General features: G+C 36.6%; 1 protein-coding gene across 6 annotated transcripts in view; it reads right to left on the bottom strand.

Moving 5' to 3' along the window:
* The window catches only part of LOC109265964 (histone-lysine N-methyltransferase SETDB2-like), an 89,134-nt gene that overhangs the window by 59,408 nt on the left and 9,785 nt on the right, over positions 1–19,941 (bottom strand). For 5 of the 6 annotated variants that reach the window (XM_019447605.2, XM_019447598.2, XM_019447601.2 and 2 more), the window contains 4 exons: positions 15,142–15,267; positions 14,111–14,176; positions 10,723–10,819; positions 1,682–2,245 (listed from right to left, as the gene is read on the bottom strand). In XM_019447605.2, the coding sequence (XP_019303150.2) occupies positions 1,682–2,245; positions 10,723–10,819; positions 14,111–14,176; positions 15,142–15,267 (853 nt within the window). The remainder of the gene's footprint in view (positions 1–1,681; positions 2,246–10,722; positions 10,820–14,110; positions 14,177–15,141; positions 15,268–19,941) is intronic. The other variant, XM_019447603.2, reaches the window with a different exon arrangement.

Here is a 19,941-nt window from a genome sequence, read left to right as displayed (position 1 = left end):
TATGTTGACTCCTTTCCCTGTTGCTCTGGCTATGACTATGGGTTTCATTGCTCTGCAACCAGTTATTGTTAATCTCATTCTAGGCTTTGTGAGATAATTAGCCTGTTCCCAGTCCTGTAGAGGTCCCTGTTTCCATTCCCAGGAGAACTCAGTGCCCACTCAATGCCATGCATGGGACATGTTTAATTCCCATTCCTGTAAGAGTTAGAAACCCTGGCCACAGTGCTTGTGTCCATTTCCAGATCCCAATGGGTTTCAGCCTTTGCTTTTGTGATTTCTCCTATAATTTCTGGCCAATAGATGCAAATATGTATACTGGTGGCACATTTTATATAAAGATTAGTGTCCATGGTATTAAAGCAAAAATTGCATATAGCCAAGATTCTTTTAAAAAATCTCAAAAACTGACCATTAGGTAACAGTGTCCAATAGTTTTTGTTGTTTTTTTTTTTTGTCTCCAGCACTGAGAGATTGGGGCTTGGCCACATGTAGTTAGATTATACTTAGAGGCAATGTTAAGACAAAAAAACAACAACTTATTTTTAAACAAAATAAAACCTGGCACTGTAAGAGATTTCTCTCTCTAAAGAGATTTCTCTTTAGGCCTCTATGACAGGCCTAAAAAACTGAGCCAAACTGAGGTAACAGCAAATTCATGTATCTCATCTCACACTTCAACTAACAGAGAAAACGGTGAAACTACTACCTTTACTATTTAAATTATTTATTTCTCTCTCTCTTCTTCTTTTGCCAAGTACAGGTAGCTAAATTTGCATTAAATTAAATATGTATAATGCAACTCCACTCTATATATGCCTACCTACAAACACATGTATCTTACATACCTTTAAAACAAAATTTTCAAATTCCTAATATATTGGAATATGTTTTAATTTTTTAATGGAATGCCAATGTTATGAGAATACTAATTATAACTATTTATAAGGGGCGCCTGGGTGGCTCAGTCGGTTGGGCAAATGACTTTGGCTCGGGTCATGATCTCACGGTTTGTGGGTTTGAGCCTCACATCGGGCTCTGTGCTGACAGCTGGGAGCCTGGAGCCTGCTTCGGATTCTTTGTCTCCCTCTCTCTGTCCCTCCCCGACTTGTGCTCTGTCTCTCTCTGTCTCTCAAAAATAAGTAAAATGTAAAAAAAAAAAAAAAAAATTAATAAAAAAATAAGTGTTTATAAAAAAGCAGCAAAGAAATATCTGTAAAAGTAAAATAAGACATATAACATAATGATTAACAGCATGGGTTCCAATCCTGGCTTTTCAATTTGTTTGCACTATGATCTTAAAATTGGCTTCTCAACTTCCTCATTTGTAACACAGAAGTAACATTACCTACCTCAGAAGGTGTGTGAGGATTAAATAAAAAAGTGTATGTAAAGTGCTCGTCACAGTGTATGGCACTGTTACATGGCATTAGCTGGACTTGCTGCTATAATGATTGTGGTACTAGATTACAGGAAATACTCATCCTTGGGAGAAAGAATTTTTAATTTACTATTGTATTTGGCAAGCAGTTTTCTTTTCTATTGCTGGTGAGAGTGTATCTTTCCATTTTAGATTCTTGGTAAACAGAGTTTAGACAGACAGACAAACTGATACACAGCAGGACTTCTTGACAAGTACCCTACATTCAGAAGACGTTTGGAAATGCCATGTTTCTCTACTCACATGTCTATGCAGCCCTCAGAACAGTCACATGAATCAGTAAACATGTTGGAAAAGCTGTTTAGATAATATGCTCGTGGCCACATAGTCCTTCTGTACTTAAACTGTGGAAGCTTTCTATTGTCAATTTCATTACAGAAAGAAATGGGTACCGATTCCACTCCATTGCTAATATCCACATCAGAAACAATTTCTTCTTGTTTTGGGTAATTCCGAGTCAACTGAACATAGGTATTGAAAGAAAAGTTATCTGTAAATAAAAAGTTACACTCTGTCTCAAGCAGGTAACGAAAAACTTCCTCCACGTTTCGTAGACTCCTTCCACAAGGGGTTCTATAACTCACGTGGAGTGCTGAAGAATGAGAGTTTGTCTTTGCGTGTCGTCTTTGGAAGTGGCATTTGATTGGTAGCTGCAGAGGGTTTTCTCCCTTGAAGGTTAGTGGCATTTTCATCAGACAAGTTCTAGAGCAGTCATGACTTTGGTAACGTAAATTCAAAGATGATTTCTTTTCTGTAATGTATGCAGCTTTATTTTCCAAAGGAGGAATTTCCTTATTTTTTATAGATCTGTTTAAAATTAATTATTCATTAGTATCTCAAATATATAGCACAATTCCCCATTTTTAAAAAACATTGTACACTAAGGTGCAATTAGTTCCTATTATCTTCTTTTTAGACATAATACAATAAGCCAGACTCTGAAATACACATTTTACTTATTATGTTCTATAGCCATATAGAAGTTACACCTTAGGGATTTTTTTCCTTTGGACACCAAATACATGGTGTCTACCTCTTCAACTGGGTGTCTAACAATTCGGTCCAATTCTGACACTATCTATCTACTTGGAGGCAGCATCAGCTCCCAGGTGTTAAAGAGCTCAGTCCCACAAGACTGTCCCCACTTCAGATGCCAAACACAAGTTCCAGGCCACTCAAACTTTTGACCAACCCAGGGGTTTCCACATGCTTTCCTCAAGTTTGGTAATTTGCTAAAAAGACTCACTTTAATTACTATTACCAGTTTATAATAAGATACAACTCAGGGACAGCCAAATGTAAGAAGTGCATGAGGCAAAGTAAGTGGGAACTGGCACGGAGTGTTCCTACCCTCTCTGTGTGCACCACCCTCCCAGCACCTCAAAGCATTTACCAACCAGGAAAGCTTCCAGAACCCTGTCCATTTAGAGGTTTTTATGGAGACTTTATTATGTAAGCATGACTGATCAAATCATTTGCCAATGGAGATTATCTCAACCTCCAACCCTTCACCCCTCCCTGGAGGTTGGGAGGTAGGACTGAAGGTTTCCAGCTTCTAATCATAATGTTTAGTCTTTGGTTGACTAGCCCCCACCCTGAGGCTACTCAGGAGCCCCTCATTAAGAGTCATTTCATTAGCATGCCAAAGACATTCATTCTTCAGCCGACTCCAAAGGTTTTAGAGTCTACACAGGATCAGAACAAACACCAAGTATCTTTCCTATTATACAATAACCTAATTTCAGAATATTCCAGAAAGTTTGATTACAGGTGTAACTCCGTGCTACAGTACCTATCAAATTTAGAGTTTATTTAGAGCATGCACTTTGAGGAATGTTACTTCTTCAGGCATGCTTGGGTTCGCTTGTAAGAAAACCGGTAAAGGCTAGCTAAAAAAATTACGAATTCATCAGGAATCCTTCAACAATTGTACCAGTTTTTTTCTGTAATATGTATTACACCTAGCATCATACTGACATATTTTAAAATAATCAACTGACATGAGAAAATGGAGAGGTTACTGAATTTAAGAAAAAAAATCTGTGAAAAGACTCCATGTATATGGAACTTGGGTTTTAATCTTTCTTCAGATACCTGAAGAAACTAAGTTTTGCTTTACATAGTATTTTCTATCTTTAGGGATCTGTTATTTATTATAAAAGTTATATAGGTATTTTAGAGATATTTTTACAATTACCATATAAAGCAGCACTATCCAATAAAACTTTCTGCATTGATGGAAATGTTTCATATCTGTGCTGTTCAATTTGGGAGCCCCACTAGCCACATGTGGCGAATTATTCAGCACTTTTAAATGTGGCTAGCATGACTAAAAAAAATTTTTTTTAATTTTGATCAATTCAAATTTAATTTTAATTCAAATAATTCAAATTTAAATAGGCACAAGTAACTAATGGCTACTTACTGAAAGCAGAGATATGAAGTTCCCCATCCCCTTTCTAGCTATATAGCAATCCTTTGCATAAATTCCACAATTTATTTAACTAGTCTTCTGTTGTTTCCAATCTTTTGCTATTACAAATCATTATGCGGTGAATAACCTTGTGCATAACAATTTCATACATGTAAAGATTATCACTTCAGAATACATTTCCAGAAGGGGCAGTACTAGGTCACAGGGTAAATGAATTAGTAATTTGTAAAGATTGCCTAATTGTTCTCCATGGGGTCAGCCCTTTGAGCAATTTATGAGAGTACCTGCTTTTGCAGAGCCTTATCAGACAATGGCTCTTGATGCTTTGGGATTTCTGACAATCTAATAGATGAAAGGATGTGCTAAAATGTATTTAATACAAACCTTTTAATGTAGAAAACATTTGTTTCCAATTTTCCTGTATGTTACTACTTTGATCAACATCCTCATACATAAATCCTTGACCAAATTCCTGATTATTACCTTAGGGTACATTCCTTTAAGAAGAGTTATTAGGTAACTAGAATACACATTTTAAAATAACCTCTTATTAATAAAACTTGCAAACTTAGATAACTGTGTATTTTCTCATTAAAAAACCTGATACATTGGGGGAACCTGGGTAGCACAGTCAGTTAAGCTTCTGACTTTGGCTCAGGTCTTGATCTCGCAGTCCATGAATTTGAGCCTTGGGTCAGGCTCTGCGCTGACAGCTCAGAGCCTGGAGCCTGCTTCAGAATCTGTGTCTCCCTCTCTCTCTCTGCCCCTCCCCCACTTGCACTCTGTCTCTCTCTCTCTCTCTCTCTCTCAAAAATAAACATTAACAATTAAAAAACAACAACAACAACACAAACCTGATATATTGGATCCCCATATACTTGTAAGAACTGTAGAACTCTTAGCACATGATGCCTCCATCTAAACCTGTGCACTACCACAACAAAACTCCAGCAAGGCTTCTAGCAGCATAAGACCAAGTCTCTGGGATGACCCAAATCCCCCCCAGTAACGTGCCTGCCTAAGAAAGCTCAAGGCTGTCAAGACAGTTCATGGTTTCTTGTAGCCAAAATCTGAAGATAAGCTCCTGACCTTCCTTCCTTAGAACAGTTACTAAAAAGGGGCTTACAATTGTGAATCTTTCTTCCATTCCTCTAAGATGTGTATTTATCTCCTACAACTCAAGAGTGCCTTGGGGCGCCTGGGTGGCCCAATCAGTTGAGCGGCCGACTTCAGCTCAGGTCGCGATCTCACCGTTGGTGAGTTCGAGCCCCGCGTCAGGCTCTGGGCTGATGGCTCAGAGCCTGGAGCCTGCTTCCGATTCTGTGTCTCCCTCTCTCTCTGCCCCTCCCCCATTCATGCTCTGTCTCTGTCTCAAAAATAAATAAACATTAAAAAAAAAAAAAAAAAAAAAAAGAGTGCCTTTCTCAAGGTCCTGAAGGGCCTTCCTTTGAAAGTTAATCATCAGGAAGGGTAAGGCCTCTGTCTTCCAGTCTCTGTGGGAGGAGAGATCCTAACATTGATGATCCCAGCTAGGACACATAGCTGGCCTCATAAACATTCACACTGACTCTTTGTAATTTTTCACTTGGGTTCCTCTCTTCTTCTATCTCTACTCCCTCATTTGTCTTTAAAACACTAGTCACCCCAGCATAAACTGGAATAGAGCTCAGCTTTTTTCCTTAATATCAGTAGTTACTGCATAAAATGTTTTCATCACTTCAATGTCTGGTTTTGTTTATCTTTGACACTTGTTACCAAACTTCAGTAGTTATCAACATGTTGCCTATTTTACTTCTATTTTCCCCCCTCTTGCCCCACACTAAAACATGGGGTATTCTAAAGCAAATCCTAGACATTACATCTTTTACCTGAAATAATTCAGTATGTATGTCTAATAAATAAGGTTTTTAGGGGCATCTGGGTGGCTCAGTCGGTTAAACATCCGACTTCAGCTCAGGTCATGATCTTACAGTTCGTGGGTTCAAGCCCCGCATTGGGCTCTGTGCTGACAGCTCAGGGCCTGGAGTCTGCTCCAGATTCTGTGTCTCCCTCTCTCTCTACCTCTTGCCCGCTCACACTCTCTCTCTCTCTCAAAAATAAACATTAAAAACAAAAAAAAATTTTTTTAAAGTAAGGTTTTTAAAAGAACCTACAATCTCAGTGACCCATCTTCACATATCAGTGATTATCTTAAAATCTGAATCAGAATTCAAACAAGTCCCACACGTTGGATTTGATTCAGATGTCTTTTTGTCTCTAATCTTATAGCAGTGCCCCTCTCTTCATTTTATGACATTTATTTGTTGCAGTTGAGTAACTGTGTCATTTGTCCTGTAGCATTTCCCACATTCTAGAATTTGGTTGATGCTTCCCTTGTGGTGGTGTCATTTAACTCATCCCTCTATCCCTCTATCCCTCTATTTGGTAAATCAGTAGTCAGTTTTAGAAGCTTGATTAGATTCAAGTTCAATTTAGGTGGTGGGGGGCAGGGAGGACAGTGCTATAAATCTTTCACTTAATAGTTTAGTTATTCACTCATTAACATTATCTAGGTCAATGCTACTCAAAGTATGGTGGTGTCATCCTACAGTGGTTGGCTACCAATTCATAAGTACAAAAATATAAAGTTGTAAAAGTTTAGGAACTTTTACAGCAATTTAACACTGCTGCAACATTTCATTGTATTTTATGAGTATTCATCCTCAATAAATTTGAAGTTCAAAACAAAACAAAACACCTGTTCTTACCACAATTAGTTTAACAGCACTGGCCTAAGGTCACTGTTTCTTTGGGAAAGGGGGGGAAGTTGTAAAAATAACAATCTTCTAATTCTACCATTTCTACTGCATTTTTTGGCTGGAGTTCTTTGATAAGGAAGAAATTTTCCTCATCAACTCTTGGGTTATCTGAAATACAGTTAATATAGGAAAGGCAGGATAAATGCTTGATTCTTTCTCTTTAATTACTAGTGCTCAGAATGGTGAGTTGTATCCTAGCAACTACCAAAGTGACTGATTTTTTTTTTTTTTTTAAATTTTTTTTTTAACGTTTATTTATTTTTGAGACAGAGAGAGACAGAGCACGAACGGGGGAGGGGCAGAGAGAGAGGGAGACACAGAATCGGAAGCAGGCTCCAGGCTCCGAGCCATCAGCCCAGAGCCCGACGCGGGGCTCGAACTCATGGACTCACAGACCGTGAGATCGTGACCTGAGCTGGAGTCGGCCGCCCAACCGACTGAGCCACCCAGGCGCCCCCAAAGTGACTGATTTTTAAATTTTGTTTAATGTTTATTTATTTTTGAGAGAGAGAGAGAAAGAGAGAGCGTGAGCAGGTGAAGGGCAGAGAGAGAGGGAGACAGAATCCGAAGCAAGCGCCAGGCTTCAAGCTGCCAGCACAGAGCCCAATGTGGGGCTTGAACTCACGAACTGTAAGACCATGACCTGAGCCGGAAGTCGAACATTTAACCAACTGAGCCACCCAGGCACCCCCAGTGACTTTTAAAATGTTATTTTTAAAATTTAAAATGGGTTTTTAAGTATTTAATGTGTTTAAATCAATCACAGTGATTATTCCTTTTGATATCCAAATTGTGCCATTTTTTGGTCAGTGGGAGCTCTTTCCAGTTTGCTCCTATCTTTCTAACACACTTGGTAGTCTTTGATAGCCTTCTTGCTTTCTGTCACAAGATGCCCCAGGTCTGGAGTTAGCCATTTCTCCAAAGGACTATGGTTCCACTTAATGAGCAATAACATTTAGAGACCACAATCATGGCACTAGGAGGTACACACATTTTAACCAATACAGGCTAACCAAACCGATTCTCAAAAAGGCCAGATCAATTTATACAGTATGAGTGTTGATCAATTGATTATTCTAAAAATTTTAACCGATTTGATAAATGAAAAACAGTACTTTATTACCTCCTTAATGTTTTTCTCTAGGAATACAGAGATTGAACATAATTTCATGTTTACTGGTTTTTCCCTTATGGTTAACTGTCTGTTCATATGCTTTCTCCAATTTCCTATCAGGGGTTTGTTTGTTCATTCACTTATTCATTCTTCCATCAGATTTTTTGAGTGCCTGCTATGCACCAGGTGCTACAGAAGTAATGATGAAAAGCTCTGCGATCTCAAGGAGTTTACATTTTAGACAAAGAACTAAGTATATATAATAAAGTGTAAATAATGTAATGAGTAAATTGGTGATACATAATGTCATGGGAAGACATCTAATCTTTATTATTACTATGATTATTTTTTAGGATTCTAATTTTTAATTAATTTTTCCATGAATTGGGAGTCCAGTTTCATGTGGAATTTATTCTGATGTGCCATGAAGATCTAACTTAAATTTTCTAAATAATATCCAATTGTTCCAGAGTCATTTACTGTATAACAAGTCTTTCTTTTACTGGATGACTGCTGACTTACTGACTTAACAATACCCCACATTCTTACAAATACATAAAAATGTTATTTTTTTCTATGCTTATTCGGTCTCTTGATGCAATTGTTAATTCTTCTACCAATGTGGTTTTTTTTTTTCCTATAGGTTGACTCTTGATTTTGGCTCAGGTCATGATCTCAGTTTCGTGAATTAGAGCCTCTCAATGGGCTTTGCGCTGACCTAGAGGAGCCTGCTTAGGATTCTCCCTCTCTCTCTCTCTCTCTCCCTGCCCCTGCCCCCACTTGCACTTGCTCTCTCTAAATAAATAAACAAAATAAATAAATAAATAAAAGAATAAACCAACTCTTGCATTTATGTTTGAAATAAAAATTTTAATGAAATAAATAGAAAATGAGAGAGTTTTGGTGGTAATTTATATGAAAAAGAATCTTGTATTTTAGTGATTTAAAGTGATTGAACTTGTTTTTACAAGGTAATGAAATTTTGTAGATCAGAAGACCAGAATTTCTGGCTTTCTCTGAGAGTATTTTTTTTTTTTTTAATTTTTTTAACGTTTATTTATTTTTGAGACAGAGAGAGACAGAGCATGAACGGGGGAAGGGCAGAGAGAGAGGGACACAGAATCGGAAGCAGGCTCCAGGCTCTGAGTCATCAGCCAGAGCCCAACGCGGGGCTCGAACTCACAGACCGCGAGATCGTGACCTGAGCTGAAGTCGGATGCTTAACCCACCAAGCCACCCAGGCACCCCCTCTGAGAGTATTTTAAAATAAGTATCAAATGGGGCGCCTGGGTGGCTCAGTCGGTTGAGCATCTGACTTTAGCTCGGGTCATGATCTCACAGCTCATGAGTTCGAGCCCCGCATCAGGCTCTGTGCTGACAGCTCGGAGCCTGGAGCCTGGAGCCTGCTTTGGATTCTGTGTCTCGCTCTCTCTCTGCCCCTAACCCACTCACATTCTATCTCTGTCTCTGTCAAAAATAAATAAACATTAAAAAATTAAAAAAATAAATAAGTATCAAACTGTAATGACATCTCTAGTATTTGCAAATGCAAATCATATGCAAAATAGTCAATCTGTAACACTCATAAACCCTAAAAAAACAACAAAAAGAATTCTAGGGGAGCCTGGGTGGCTCAGCTGGTTAAGTGTCCAACTTTTGATTTTGACTCAAGTCACAATCTCATGGTTTGTGAGAGTGAACTCTGCACCAGGCTCTGTGCTGGCAGGGCAGCCTGTTTGGAATTCTCTCTACCTCACTCCCTCCCTCTCTGCTCCTCCCCTGCTCATGCTCTGTCTTTCCCTCTCCAAATAAACAAGCATAAAAAAAAAAAATTCTACACTGACAATTTTTTTTTTTGTCAATTTAATATGTAGCTGAAAAGACAAACAAAATAAGGCAATTAACTTAAGAACTTTCTTTATAAAGACACTTTTGTTTTTGAAATTGTTCCCTGGTGTAGCACAAAATACTTTCAGGAACTTCCTTTAAACTACTTCTTAAAGGTTTTAGTATAGGTGTTACCTCCTAAAAATAAAGATTATGTGTCACAATGTCAGATTTCCTTTCATATGATTCTACTTTATGCTAAGGAATCTTTACTGAAATGGTAAAAGGAGAAAGAAACAGAAAAATTTAGCCTATTCTCCTAAGTAATTTAGAGCCATTTAAGTATTTGAAAAGCTGAATTGGTACTGAAAGAAATACTGTTTGGAGCACCTGGGTGGCTCAGGTGGTTGAGCATCTGACTCTTGATTTCAACTCAGGTCATGATTTCATGGTTCATGTATCCCTCTCTTTCTCAAAATAAATAAACTTAAAAAAAAATACTGTTACCCTCCACTTTAAAAGAAATAATCTAGGACTGCTGGTTCAGGCAGTAGTGCATGTGACTTTTGATCTCAGGGCTGAGTTTAAGCCCCACAATGGGAGTAGAGATTACTTAAAAATAAAATCCTTAAAAAAAAAAAATACTCCAGGAAAAATAATTTTTTAGTTAAAAAAATTGCCAACTTGGTAGCTTTTAGTATATTAATAACATACACAAAGACATCTTTTTTTTTTTTTTTTTTTTAAGTAGGCTTCAGGTCCAACACGGGGCTTGAACTCTTGATCCTGAGATCAAGACATGAACTGAGATGATTCGAGTCAGATGCTCAACCAACTGAGCCCCCACGTGCCCCTATATACAAAGACATCTTAAGCTAAATTTTATTCAAAGACTTGATTACCTAGGGATATTAACAAGTAAATACCTTGTTAAGAGACTCATGAACCTTTATCCTACATAAAATACTAAAATTTATGACTTTTCAAGTTGATGGGAAAATTTTTTTTTATATATTTTATCTATTCTTATGTCAAATGATTAGAAAGAATAATTCTCTTTCTGGAAATGAAAGCATTGACAACATAAAAAAAATTTAACCTATATACATACAGAAATGTACGGTCTTCTGGAAAGGAGTCTTCATATGATGTAGAAGGCAATGAACCTGATTTGTTTTCCTGTTCATTCTGGATCACTGATGTATGATCTACATTAAAAAAATACAAACATGAGTATTAAGTATATCAAGTTAAGAATCATCTACTCTAATATCTAAATAATATCTTTATTGATTAGAGATACATGGCGCCCTTAAATCTGCAAACATATGAAAATATCAAGATTAAATTAAAAAATCAGGTGTGAATATTTTCAAAAATATTGACAAAATAAGATATGATCAAGTAAAAGACTTAGGGTAGAAGATACTTCTACTGGAGAAAATTTAGTTTGCCCTGAACTTTATTTGAATTTTAATCAACCTTTAAGGTAAACATCGAGTATCCTTATTTCTGCCTGTATTTTATAGAAAAATAACATAGCTCGTACTATAAAAGGTCACAAAATGGAAAATTTATGTTATCTTTTGCTTTCTCATTGTTCCCACTGCTATCTATATTTTTGGAGGGTGGGGTATTTGGGTACCTCTTTTTGTACTTCCACTTGTCTTTTCATATTACTTAGTCTTTCCTATATCTTTCTTCACTTAATTTCTTTTTATTTAAAAAAAATTTTTTTTAACATTGACTCATTTTTGAGACAGACAGAGTGTGAGTGGGGGAGGGGCAGAGAGAGAGAGAGACAGACAGACAGACAGACAGACACAGACAGAATCCGATGCAGGTTCCAGGCTCAGAGCTGTCAGCACAGAGCCCAACACAGGGCTTGAGTCCATGAACTGCAAGATCAGGACCTGAGCTTAAGCCAGATGCTTAACCAACTGAGCCACCCAGGTGCTCCTGCATTTAATTTCACCCTCTATCTTGTGTTTTTTCTACTTCATCTATTTTTACTCTCTAACATGACTACAATAATAGAAGTAAGCTGTGTATTTAGTGAAAAAAGTTATGGATTCCCTGTTCTTATTTTGAAAAATGTTATGTAGAAAATTCTATGTTTGGTTTAAAGATATTTTTTAAACATGTTTTTTCTTATGCATTGAGGACCTTTAAGAAAAAAAGGGATTCTCATCTTGCTTCAGGTTATTAACTTACATTGGTCTTTTACTGCAGATCAATCTTATTAAGAAGAAAAAGTTTGGGGCACCTGGGTGACTCAGTTGGTAAAGTGTCCAACTCTTGGTTTCAGCTCAGGTCATGAATTCACAGTTCATGGGCTCAAGTCCCTCATAGGGCTTTGTGCTGGCAGCAGGGAGCCTCCTTGGGATTCTCCCTCTCTCACTCTCTCTCTGCCTCTTCCTTGCTCACGCTCTCTCTCAAAATAAACAAACATTAAAAAAAAAAAAAAAAAGGAAAAAACTTTAAGTAAATAAAAGAATAATTTAAGTTATAACATGAGGCCACTACTTGGCTATCTGGAAAACAATTATCCCTCTTTAATTATCAAGATAAAGAAAGGTTTAAAATCTGATAGTTGAAAAGAGCTATAATACCTGATTAAAATTAAGTTTTACAATTTAAGCATTTCTGATTTTTCCCAACTAATTTCTTTGCATAAATCATAAAAATCCATACTAACAAATATGAATAGAATAAATGTATATAAACATAATTAAAAATAAAACTTACTGAAACATGGAGATTTTATTTATTTTGAGAGAGAGAGAGAACAAACCAGCAAGGAGGGGCAGAGAGAGATGGGGACAGAGAATCTGAAGCGGGCTCTGTGTTAACAGCAGAGAACCTGATGCGGGGCTTGAACTCAAGTACCATGAGATCATGACCTGAGCCAAAATCAGATGCTTAACCGACTAAGCCACCCAGGAGCCCCCAAACATGGAGATTTTAAAATTAATCATCAGATAAGGGAGGAAAGGGGAAATAATAACTCCTCTCAAGAAAACAGCATCCAATCCTTTGTTTGGGGACATAGCACATATTTACAGTTAGACACAAACAAAGAAAATAAAGGTAATCTGTGGTTTGGGACTCAAGTTGGATATGGGATACCTTGTTTTGACCTTAACATGAAGTCCTTTTGTCTTTCCCAGTTTCAATGTTTTTTAAAAAGTAAATACTAACATGAAACTTTATTACTAGAAAGTTTTTAATCTTTGTTTTGCCAACAATGTCAATTACATAACTCCCCAATTCCTTACTTACAAATATTGCTCTATACCACTGGCAAATATATACTTTTGATAAATTCATTACATTTCAGAGGAACTATATAAAAATACAAAATTGTAATATTCAATATTTCTATTGATAAAATTATCACAAAAAAACCAAAACCCAATTTACTTTGTTAGTGAGAAATAAATTGTTTTAGAATTAGTTCCTCTTACCACCTCCTGCATTTAAAAGCCTCTTCTTGCAAAACTAGTGTGATCTCTCAAGTATGTTGATTCCAAGTGCTACTGAAAGATACTGAGTAAGGTTGTTTTCTTAAAGAAACTACTCTTGGGGCGCCTGGGTGGCTCAGTCGGTTAAGCGTCTGACTTCAGCTCAGGTCATTATCTTGCGGTTCATGGGTTCAAGCCCCACGTCGGGCTCTGTGCTGACAGCTCAGAGCCTGGAGCCTGCTTCAGATTCTGTGTCTCCCTCTCTCTCTGACCCTCCCCCGTTCATGCTCTGTCTCTCTCTGTCTCAAAAATAAATAAACATAAAAAAAAAAACTACTCTTCTAAAACTATACATTAGCTACTGAAATTGAGAATACTTTTGAATAAGAAAAAGATTTCTTTAAAATAGACTCATGATGCTAGGCTATATTTTCAGAGATTTAAAACCTTAAGACCCCAAATTATGTAAGTTAAATTATAATTTGTTAATAATATTTAGCAGCATTAAAATCCAGTAAAGTACCTTCTCAATATTTTAGGAAATTTGAGATAGACTAAGACTTATAGGAGAGTGATTCTGATAAAACAACTTTTTAATTTTATATTCCTAGTTCTGGTACAGTATCTTTGATCAATTCCTCCGAAACCTAATTTGTTTAGAGTCTGCAAGACTAATGGTCTAATAATCTAGAAATAAAAAAATTTTACACTAACTTATCTATGCCAGAATATACCTTTCTAGTATTGTTTTTCACACAAGGTGGGTTTACAGTAGTCTGGGGTCTTAGAATTTTTTGAAGAAGAGATACATTTGTTCATTTCCTAAGAGGCTTAGAAGAGTGTACATTTCCTATCGCTGGATGGGTAGGACTTTTTATTTAATAGGGACACTGATTTATATAATTTACCAGTATAGGTCTTACATTTTATATTAAATTATCTTTAGGTAATCTCACATAATCTGAACTCAATTAAGCCTGCATCAAGTCAAGAAAATAACAGAATACTCAAAATTGGGATTATTAATGCACATACCCTTTATCAATGTTGAATTGTTACTTATGGTTGCTTCATTCACTAGAATCATTGCTTGGATGTATTCTGTTAAGGAAAGGAAAAATGCATGAAAACCAGCAGCAGCAGCATCATTTTCACTGTGCCAGCTACTGTGCTAAATAATTTATGTACTTTATCTTAATCTTCATTAACTCCTCTGAGAGATTCTTATGATTACCTGCATTAGAAACAGAAATTGAAGCTTAGGAGTTAAACTATTTATTCCAGGTCATTCAGCTAGGAGTTGTTAGAACTGGATTCAAAACTAGATATATCTGACTCATGAAGGAATGAGAAGGAACATTAAAATGAAAAACAGTGCTACTGTTTGGACAAGCAAACAAAAGATTAATGTCATAAAAACATCCACAAAGTATTAAGAAGAGTCCAAATGAAAATTTGCTTGAATATCTTATGTCCTGAAGGAAAGAAGTAAATTTCTACCTAAAAGTCTTCTGTTCTACAACCAACCAGGGTTGAAAACAAAGAAACAGAAAAAATACAAACTTGGCTGACAGAACTGACTGCTGAAATAGAAGGCAAGTTCTGATTAAAGCAGGCAAAATATCGTTACATGTACTTTCGCATTCTTAAAAAACATTAGGTGCCTCTGAGTAATGGGGTGGTGGATAATTTTTGTTATATTTTTCTATTGGTACTAAACGTTGTACAATGAGCAGATATTACTTTTGCAATACCCATCACCCCTCAAAAAGAGATATAAAGAGAAAGCAAAGATAAAATCTGGGGAAAACAAGGGAGCCTGACAGAAAAAGAGATAAACTCAGTAGCTAACATTCAAAGTAATCATTTTCACCCACTTTTACAAAATGTCTATGGCATATGGCAAAAGCATGTTTTTGTCGAAGCAGAGTACAAACACACACAAAGCAAACAGAACTGATAGGCTCTTAGATAACAAAAGAAACATAGTGGAAACAGCACTGTATTATACTGCCAGTGGGTAACATTTAACATTAAATGTATTAAAAGTTTTTTGTGCTTCATACCTTTATTTGTGGCAGACCCATCTTTAATCTTTTGTTTCAGTGATTGTAACACATTTTGCACTTGTTCAAAGATGGAGTCCACTTTTCCATCATCTTCCAGCTCCATCCAGAAAGTTTTTGCATCACCTATAATAAAAGTGAATAGCTTAAGAGCTCAATAAAAATAGACTGTAATTTCCCCAAGGCATATGTTATAGAGAATCCACGTGGTTTCTAAATAACGTCAAGATTTAATTGGTCTATTTTTTTCCTTGAGGAAAAAGATTTTTATCACTGTTTCTTTATAAAGAATAGCAAAGAATATGACCTAAATATCTTACTCATTTCTGCTAACATAAAAATATGTTGAAAACTTTAATGGTACTATTTCTGGTGTCCCTGGAAAACAGAAGGAATGGCTTCATTCTAGGCTGGTGGTAGATGTATGTATAAGCATTTTAAAAGTTTCAGGGATATAACCTCCACTGAGTATGGAAATGGTTTTAGAATGAAACATCTCAAGAATTGGTGAAGTAACTAAATGTCTAACAATAACGTTTTTAAATGTCTTTTATAATTTTTAAATAATTATATGAAGCCAAAATAATGTTTATACTTTTTATAGATAGCTATATAGATGAACCAATATTTCATATGCCCAGCAAATGAACACCTTAGTCATAAATTCCTAGAGAGAGGTGCCTGGCTGGCTCAGTTGGTAGAGCATGCAACTCTTGATCATGGGGTTGTGAGTTCAAGCTGCATGTTGGGGGTAGAGTTTATATAAAAAAAAAAAAATTTCCTAGAGGAAATAATTCTTTGAAAGCTGAACACAGAAATATGAGAAATACAATTAAACTGGCAAAAGCCAAATCTCACACCCACACCACGTTTAAAAGTAACAAAAATACCTAAAATGTTAAAATTTATTTGTTAAAATGTTAAATGTAAAAACATATGAAATGTTCAAAATTAACAGGGCCTTAAAGAACAGAGAGACATGATTATTGCACTTTAGAAAGGTCACTTGAGAAGCCATTAGGAGGATTAATAAGCAGAGAGCCTAGTAAGCTTACAAAAAATATATTTTCCTTAATAAAAATTAAACCTACATCTCTAGGTTCAGCAGTGGGGTGAGAAGAGTCATAAAGGCTTAGGCCTCATAGTCCCAAATCTCCCTGGCAAAGTCACCTTACCCAAAGGGGATCTCTGGCTAATTAGGGATGCTGCCACCATCGCAGTCTCAGAAGGGGTGTTGTTTCCCTGTTGACACTTTGGCCTGATGCCTCCAAGACCAAGCCTCCTTTTAACTCCCCATAGGACAGCTGAGACAAGATTTTAAACAAATGCAATGTGAGAGGACACAAAGGATGAAGAAAGAGGTATTAGAGGCAGGAGAAGCCATGCCATGGAGAGCCTTTCACTTGAGTTTTATACAAAAGCCTATGGGAGCCACTCAAAAGGTTTAAGCATCTTATATGTGATTAGTTTCTTAAAAGGTCACTCAGGTGGCAGGGAAAAGAGGGAAGAGTCAAGAGTGATTTCTAAGTTTTTGACTTGGGCAACCATATGCACAGTAATAGTATTCATTGAGATAGGGAATAAAGACAGAAGACAAGTGAGAAATTTAAGTAGGGCAAGTACACTGGGTATACAGGCTCCAGAGTAAGATCTGGTCCAGTTATACAAATTCTGGAGTAAATGGTACACAAATGCTTGAGTAGATGTAATTAAGGACAATGTATACAATGAGGAGTGGTTTTTTTTTTTTAATGTTTACTTATATTTGAGAGAGACAGAGAGACAGAACATGAGTGGGGGAGGGGCAGAGAGAGAGGGAGACACAGAATCCGAAGCAGGCTGCAGGCTCTGAGTTGTCAGGACAGAGCCTGACATGGGGCTCAAACCCACAAACCGTGAGATCATGACCTGTGCTGAAGTCAGACGCTTAACTGACTGAGCCACCCAGGCGCCCAGAGAAGAGGATTTTCTATATATAAGGCATAAGTATAAGAAAAAAGAATCAGGGAGATCAAGAAGGAGCAAGCAGGTGGAAGGAAAACCCAGGAGAATAGCATATCAGGAGTCAGTGGAAGAACAGAAGTGGTGATTAACAATCTGGGCTTTGGAGTTCAGATGCATTTGTGTTTGAACCCCAGCACTAGCAGCCATTAAGCTGTGTGACCACATCTATAAAATGGGAATAGTGATAGCATCTAGCTCACGGAGTTGATGTGCAGATAAGCATGTGGCCTTTATCGAGAAATTACTGTAATTTAACAGGGGACATAGTCTTAAGCACAAGAAATTAATCTCTACTTGTGGAACTTTAGATATCATTTAGCTAAGAGGGAAAAGTATCTTGTGAAGGACCTTCCCAGAATCCTTAAAATCATTTTTTCACTGAGAGATCACCAACAAAAATCACTGCTTTTAGACAAAACTATTCATGAAAGCACTTAATTGGTTGTTACTATGTTTCTTTTCATGAATGAGTTAATACTCCACACTAGGGATTTATCTTTATCTGAGGTGGACATCTAGACGGAAAAGATTTTGAAAGATACTTAGAAATAGCTTCTAGTAGCATTATAATCTTCTGGAATCATCTACAACTCTCACCTGGCCTGAGAAAGCCAGCAGCATCACTGCTTAGTGATGTTGAAAAGACCACAATTAGGATTCATCTGAATTTGTTTTCCAGTGACTATCATTTAAAACTGTGTTCAAAATGTCAATTCAGGATACCAAGTTATTCTGATAGGAAATACTTAAAACAAATTATCTGAAAAGTGAACAGGGTAAATTATTAGTTTTAGAACGGATTAATGGACACTGGAAATAGAATTTAAGAAAATAAAGCCAATCAGAAAATACTGAAACTGTCTGCTTGTATAATAAACGAAAGTAATTTAGAAATTCATATTTATTTATTCTGGGTTTTTGATATTGTTCTTTATGGTATCATTATTTCATATGGCTAGTTTTAATTCTCATTTAAATGGTTCTTATTCCTCATGTCTTCCCTCTTGATCATTTTTGTCTTCTCAGTATGGGAAATTTTAACCACAGTAATATTAAGAAAAAAAAAGGTAACTGATTTATCTGAAAAATGAGATTAACAGATCCAGTTAATAACTTTTTTGAAGAGGCTAAATGAATATCACATGGAGAAATAATTGAGTCATTTCATTTCAACTGTATGCCATCTAGATGTTTACCACAATGTAAATATTTTTGGTTTCTTGCTCCTTTTCTTTGTACTGTATGTATGTTTGAGATTATAATCTAATACTGTAAATATTTCAGTATATTGCACTAGAAAACACTTACGAGGAATAAATCCTTGAATTGAAAATCAAATCAGTATACTAATATTGCTACTTGCCTGTAGAAATGAAGAATACCATCTCATTATTCTACTGTTGTCCTAACTTGCTCCCTTAGCTACATATGACTATTGCAGGGACATAATCACTAAGTGGGAAGTATAGTTGCTTTGGAAAGAAGAAAGACAAATTATATACTTACATTATATTGTGTCTCTCAATCTCCCTTGACATACACTGTCTATGTAAAAAGGCAATACTCAAGAATCACAGCTAGATGAGTTATTTGCTAGACACCTGTTTTTGGAGTACTAACGAAGTACACTGATAATAGGATATATATATATATATATACACACATACATACATACACACACACACACATATACATATATATATATATATCCATCCCTACACACACACACACACACACACACACATATATCCCTGGAGGTGCTTCAGGGCATTGGTCTAGAGGATCTCTATGATGTCTCTGAGTCTGTGATTAGCAAAGTGTGATCTATGAGCCCTTGGGGTCCCCAAATCCTTTCAGAGAATATGCTAGGTCAAATTATTTTAATAGTAATACTAAGACATTATTTGTTCTTGGTCGGCCGCTTAACCGACTGAGCTACCCAGGCACCTCTGCAAGTACACTTTTTAATTTAGAGATTTTTAAGTATCTTGTAGATGAAGTGCATACACTTACCCATTCTTTTTCAGACACTTCATGGCTTAAATTTTAGAGTCAGTTTAGAGTTCCCCATACTGGCGTTTTCTTTTCTTTTCTTTCCTTTTTTTTTTTAAGTTTATTTGTTTTGAGAGAAAGAAGGGTGCAAGCATGGGAGGGGCAGAGAGAGAGAGAGAGGGAGAGAGAGAATCCCAAGCATGCTTCGTGCCATCGGCATGAGCTTGAAGCGGGGCTGGACCTCATGAACCCTGAGATCACGACCTGAGCCGAAACCAAGAGATGACACTGAACTGACTGAGCCACCCGAGCACCCATGGAGCTTTATTTTCAAGTTGTGTTGAATATGTATATGAATTTTTATAACGTTGGCATTATTCCATTGAATCTTACAGTTAATCTTATTATATCTATTTGTTGATATAGAATATTTACTTATATACTCTACAATGCTTTTCAATGGAGTTTTAAAGGATTTAAGGAGTTGGGGCACCTGCGTGGCCCAGCCAGTTGAGCATCTGCCTTCAGCTCAGGTCATGATCTCATGGTCTGTGGGTTCAAGCCCCATGTTAGGCTCTGTGTTGACAGCTCAGAGCCCAGAGCCTGCTTTGGATTCTGTGTCTCCCTCTCTCTCTGCCCCTCCCCTGCTCCCACTCTGTCTCTATCAAAAATGAATAGATGTTAAAAATTTAATGAATAAAAAAAAGACATTATTTGCTCTATTTTTTTTTCTAGAATGACTTTAACTGATGGTACAAAAGCATTGGTGAGTAAAAGTCAGTATGTCTTAGCATGAATCAAGGG

The sequence above is a fragment of the Panthera pardus genome, unplaced genomic scaffold, assembly GCF_024362965.1.
Source record: "Panthera pardus isolate Hobbes unplaced genomic scaffold, ASM2436296v1 HiC_scaffold_1, whole genome shotgun sequence".
NCBI lineage: Eukaryota > Metazoa > Chordata > Mammalia > Carnivora > Felidae > Panthera > Panthera pardus.
The sequence above is the reverse complement of the archived record's forward strand: the minus strand, read 5'-3'. Positions and strand labels throughout refer to the sequence as shown.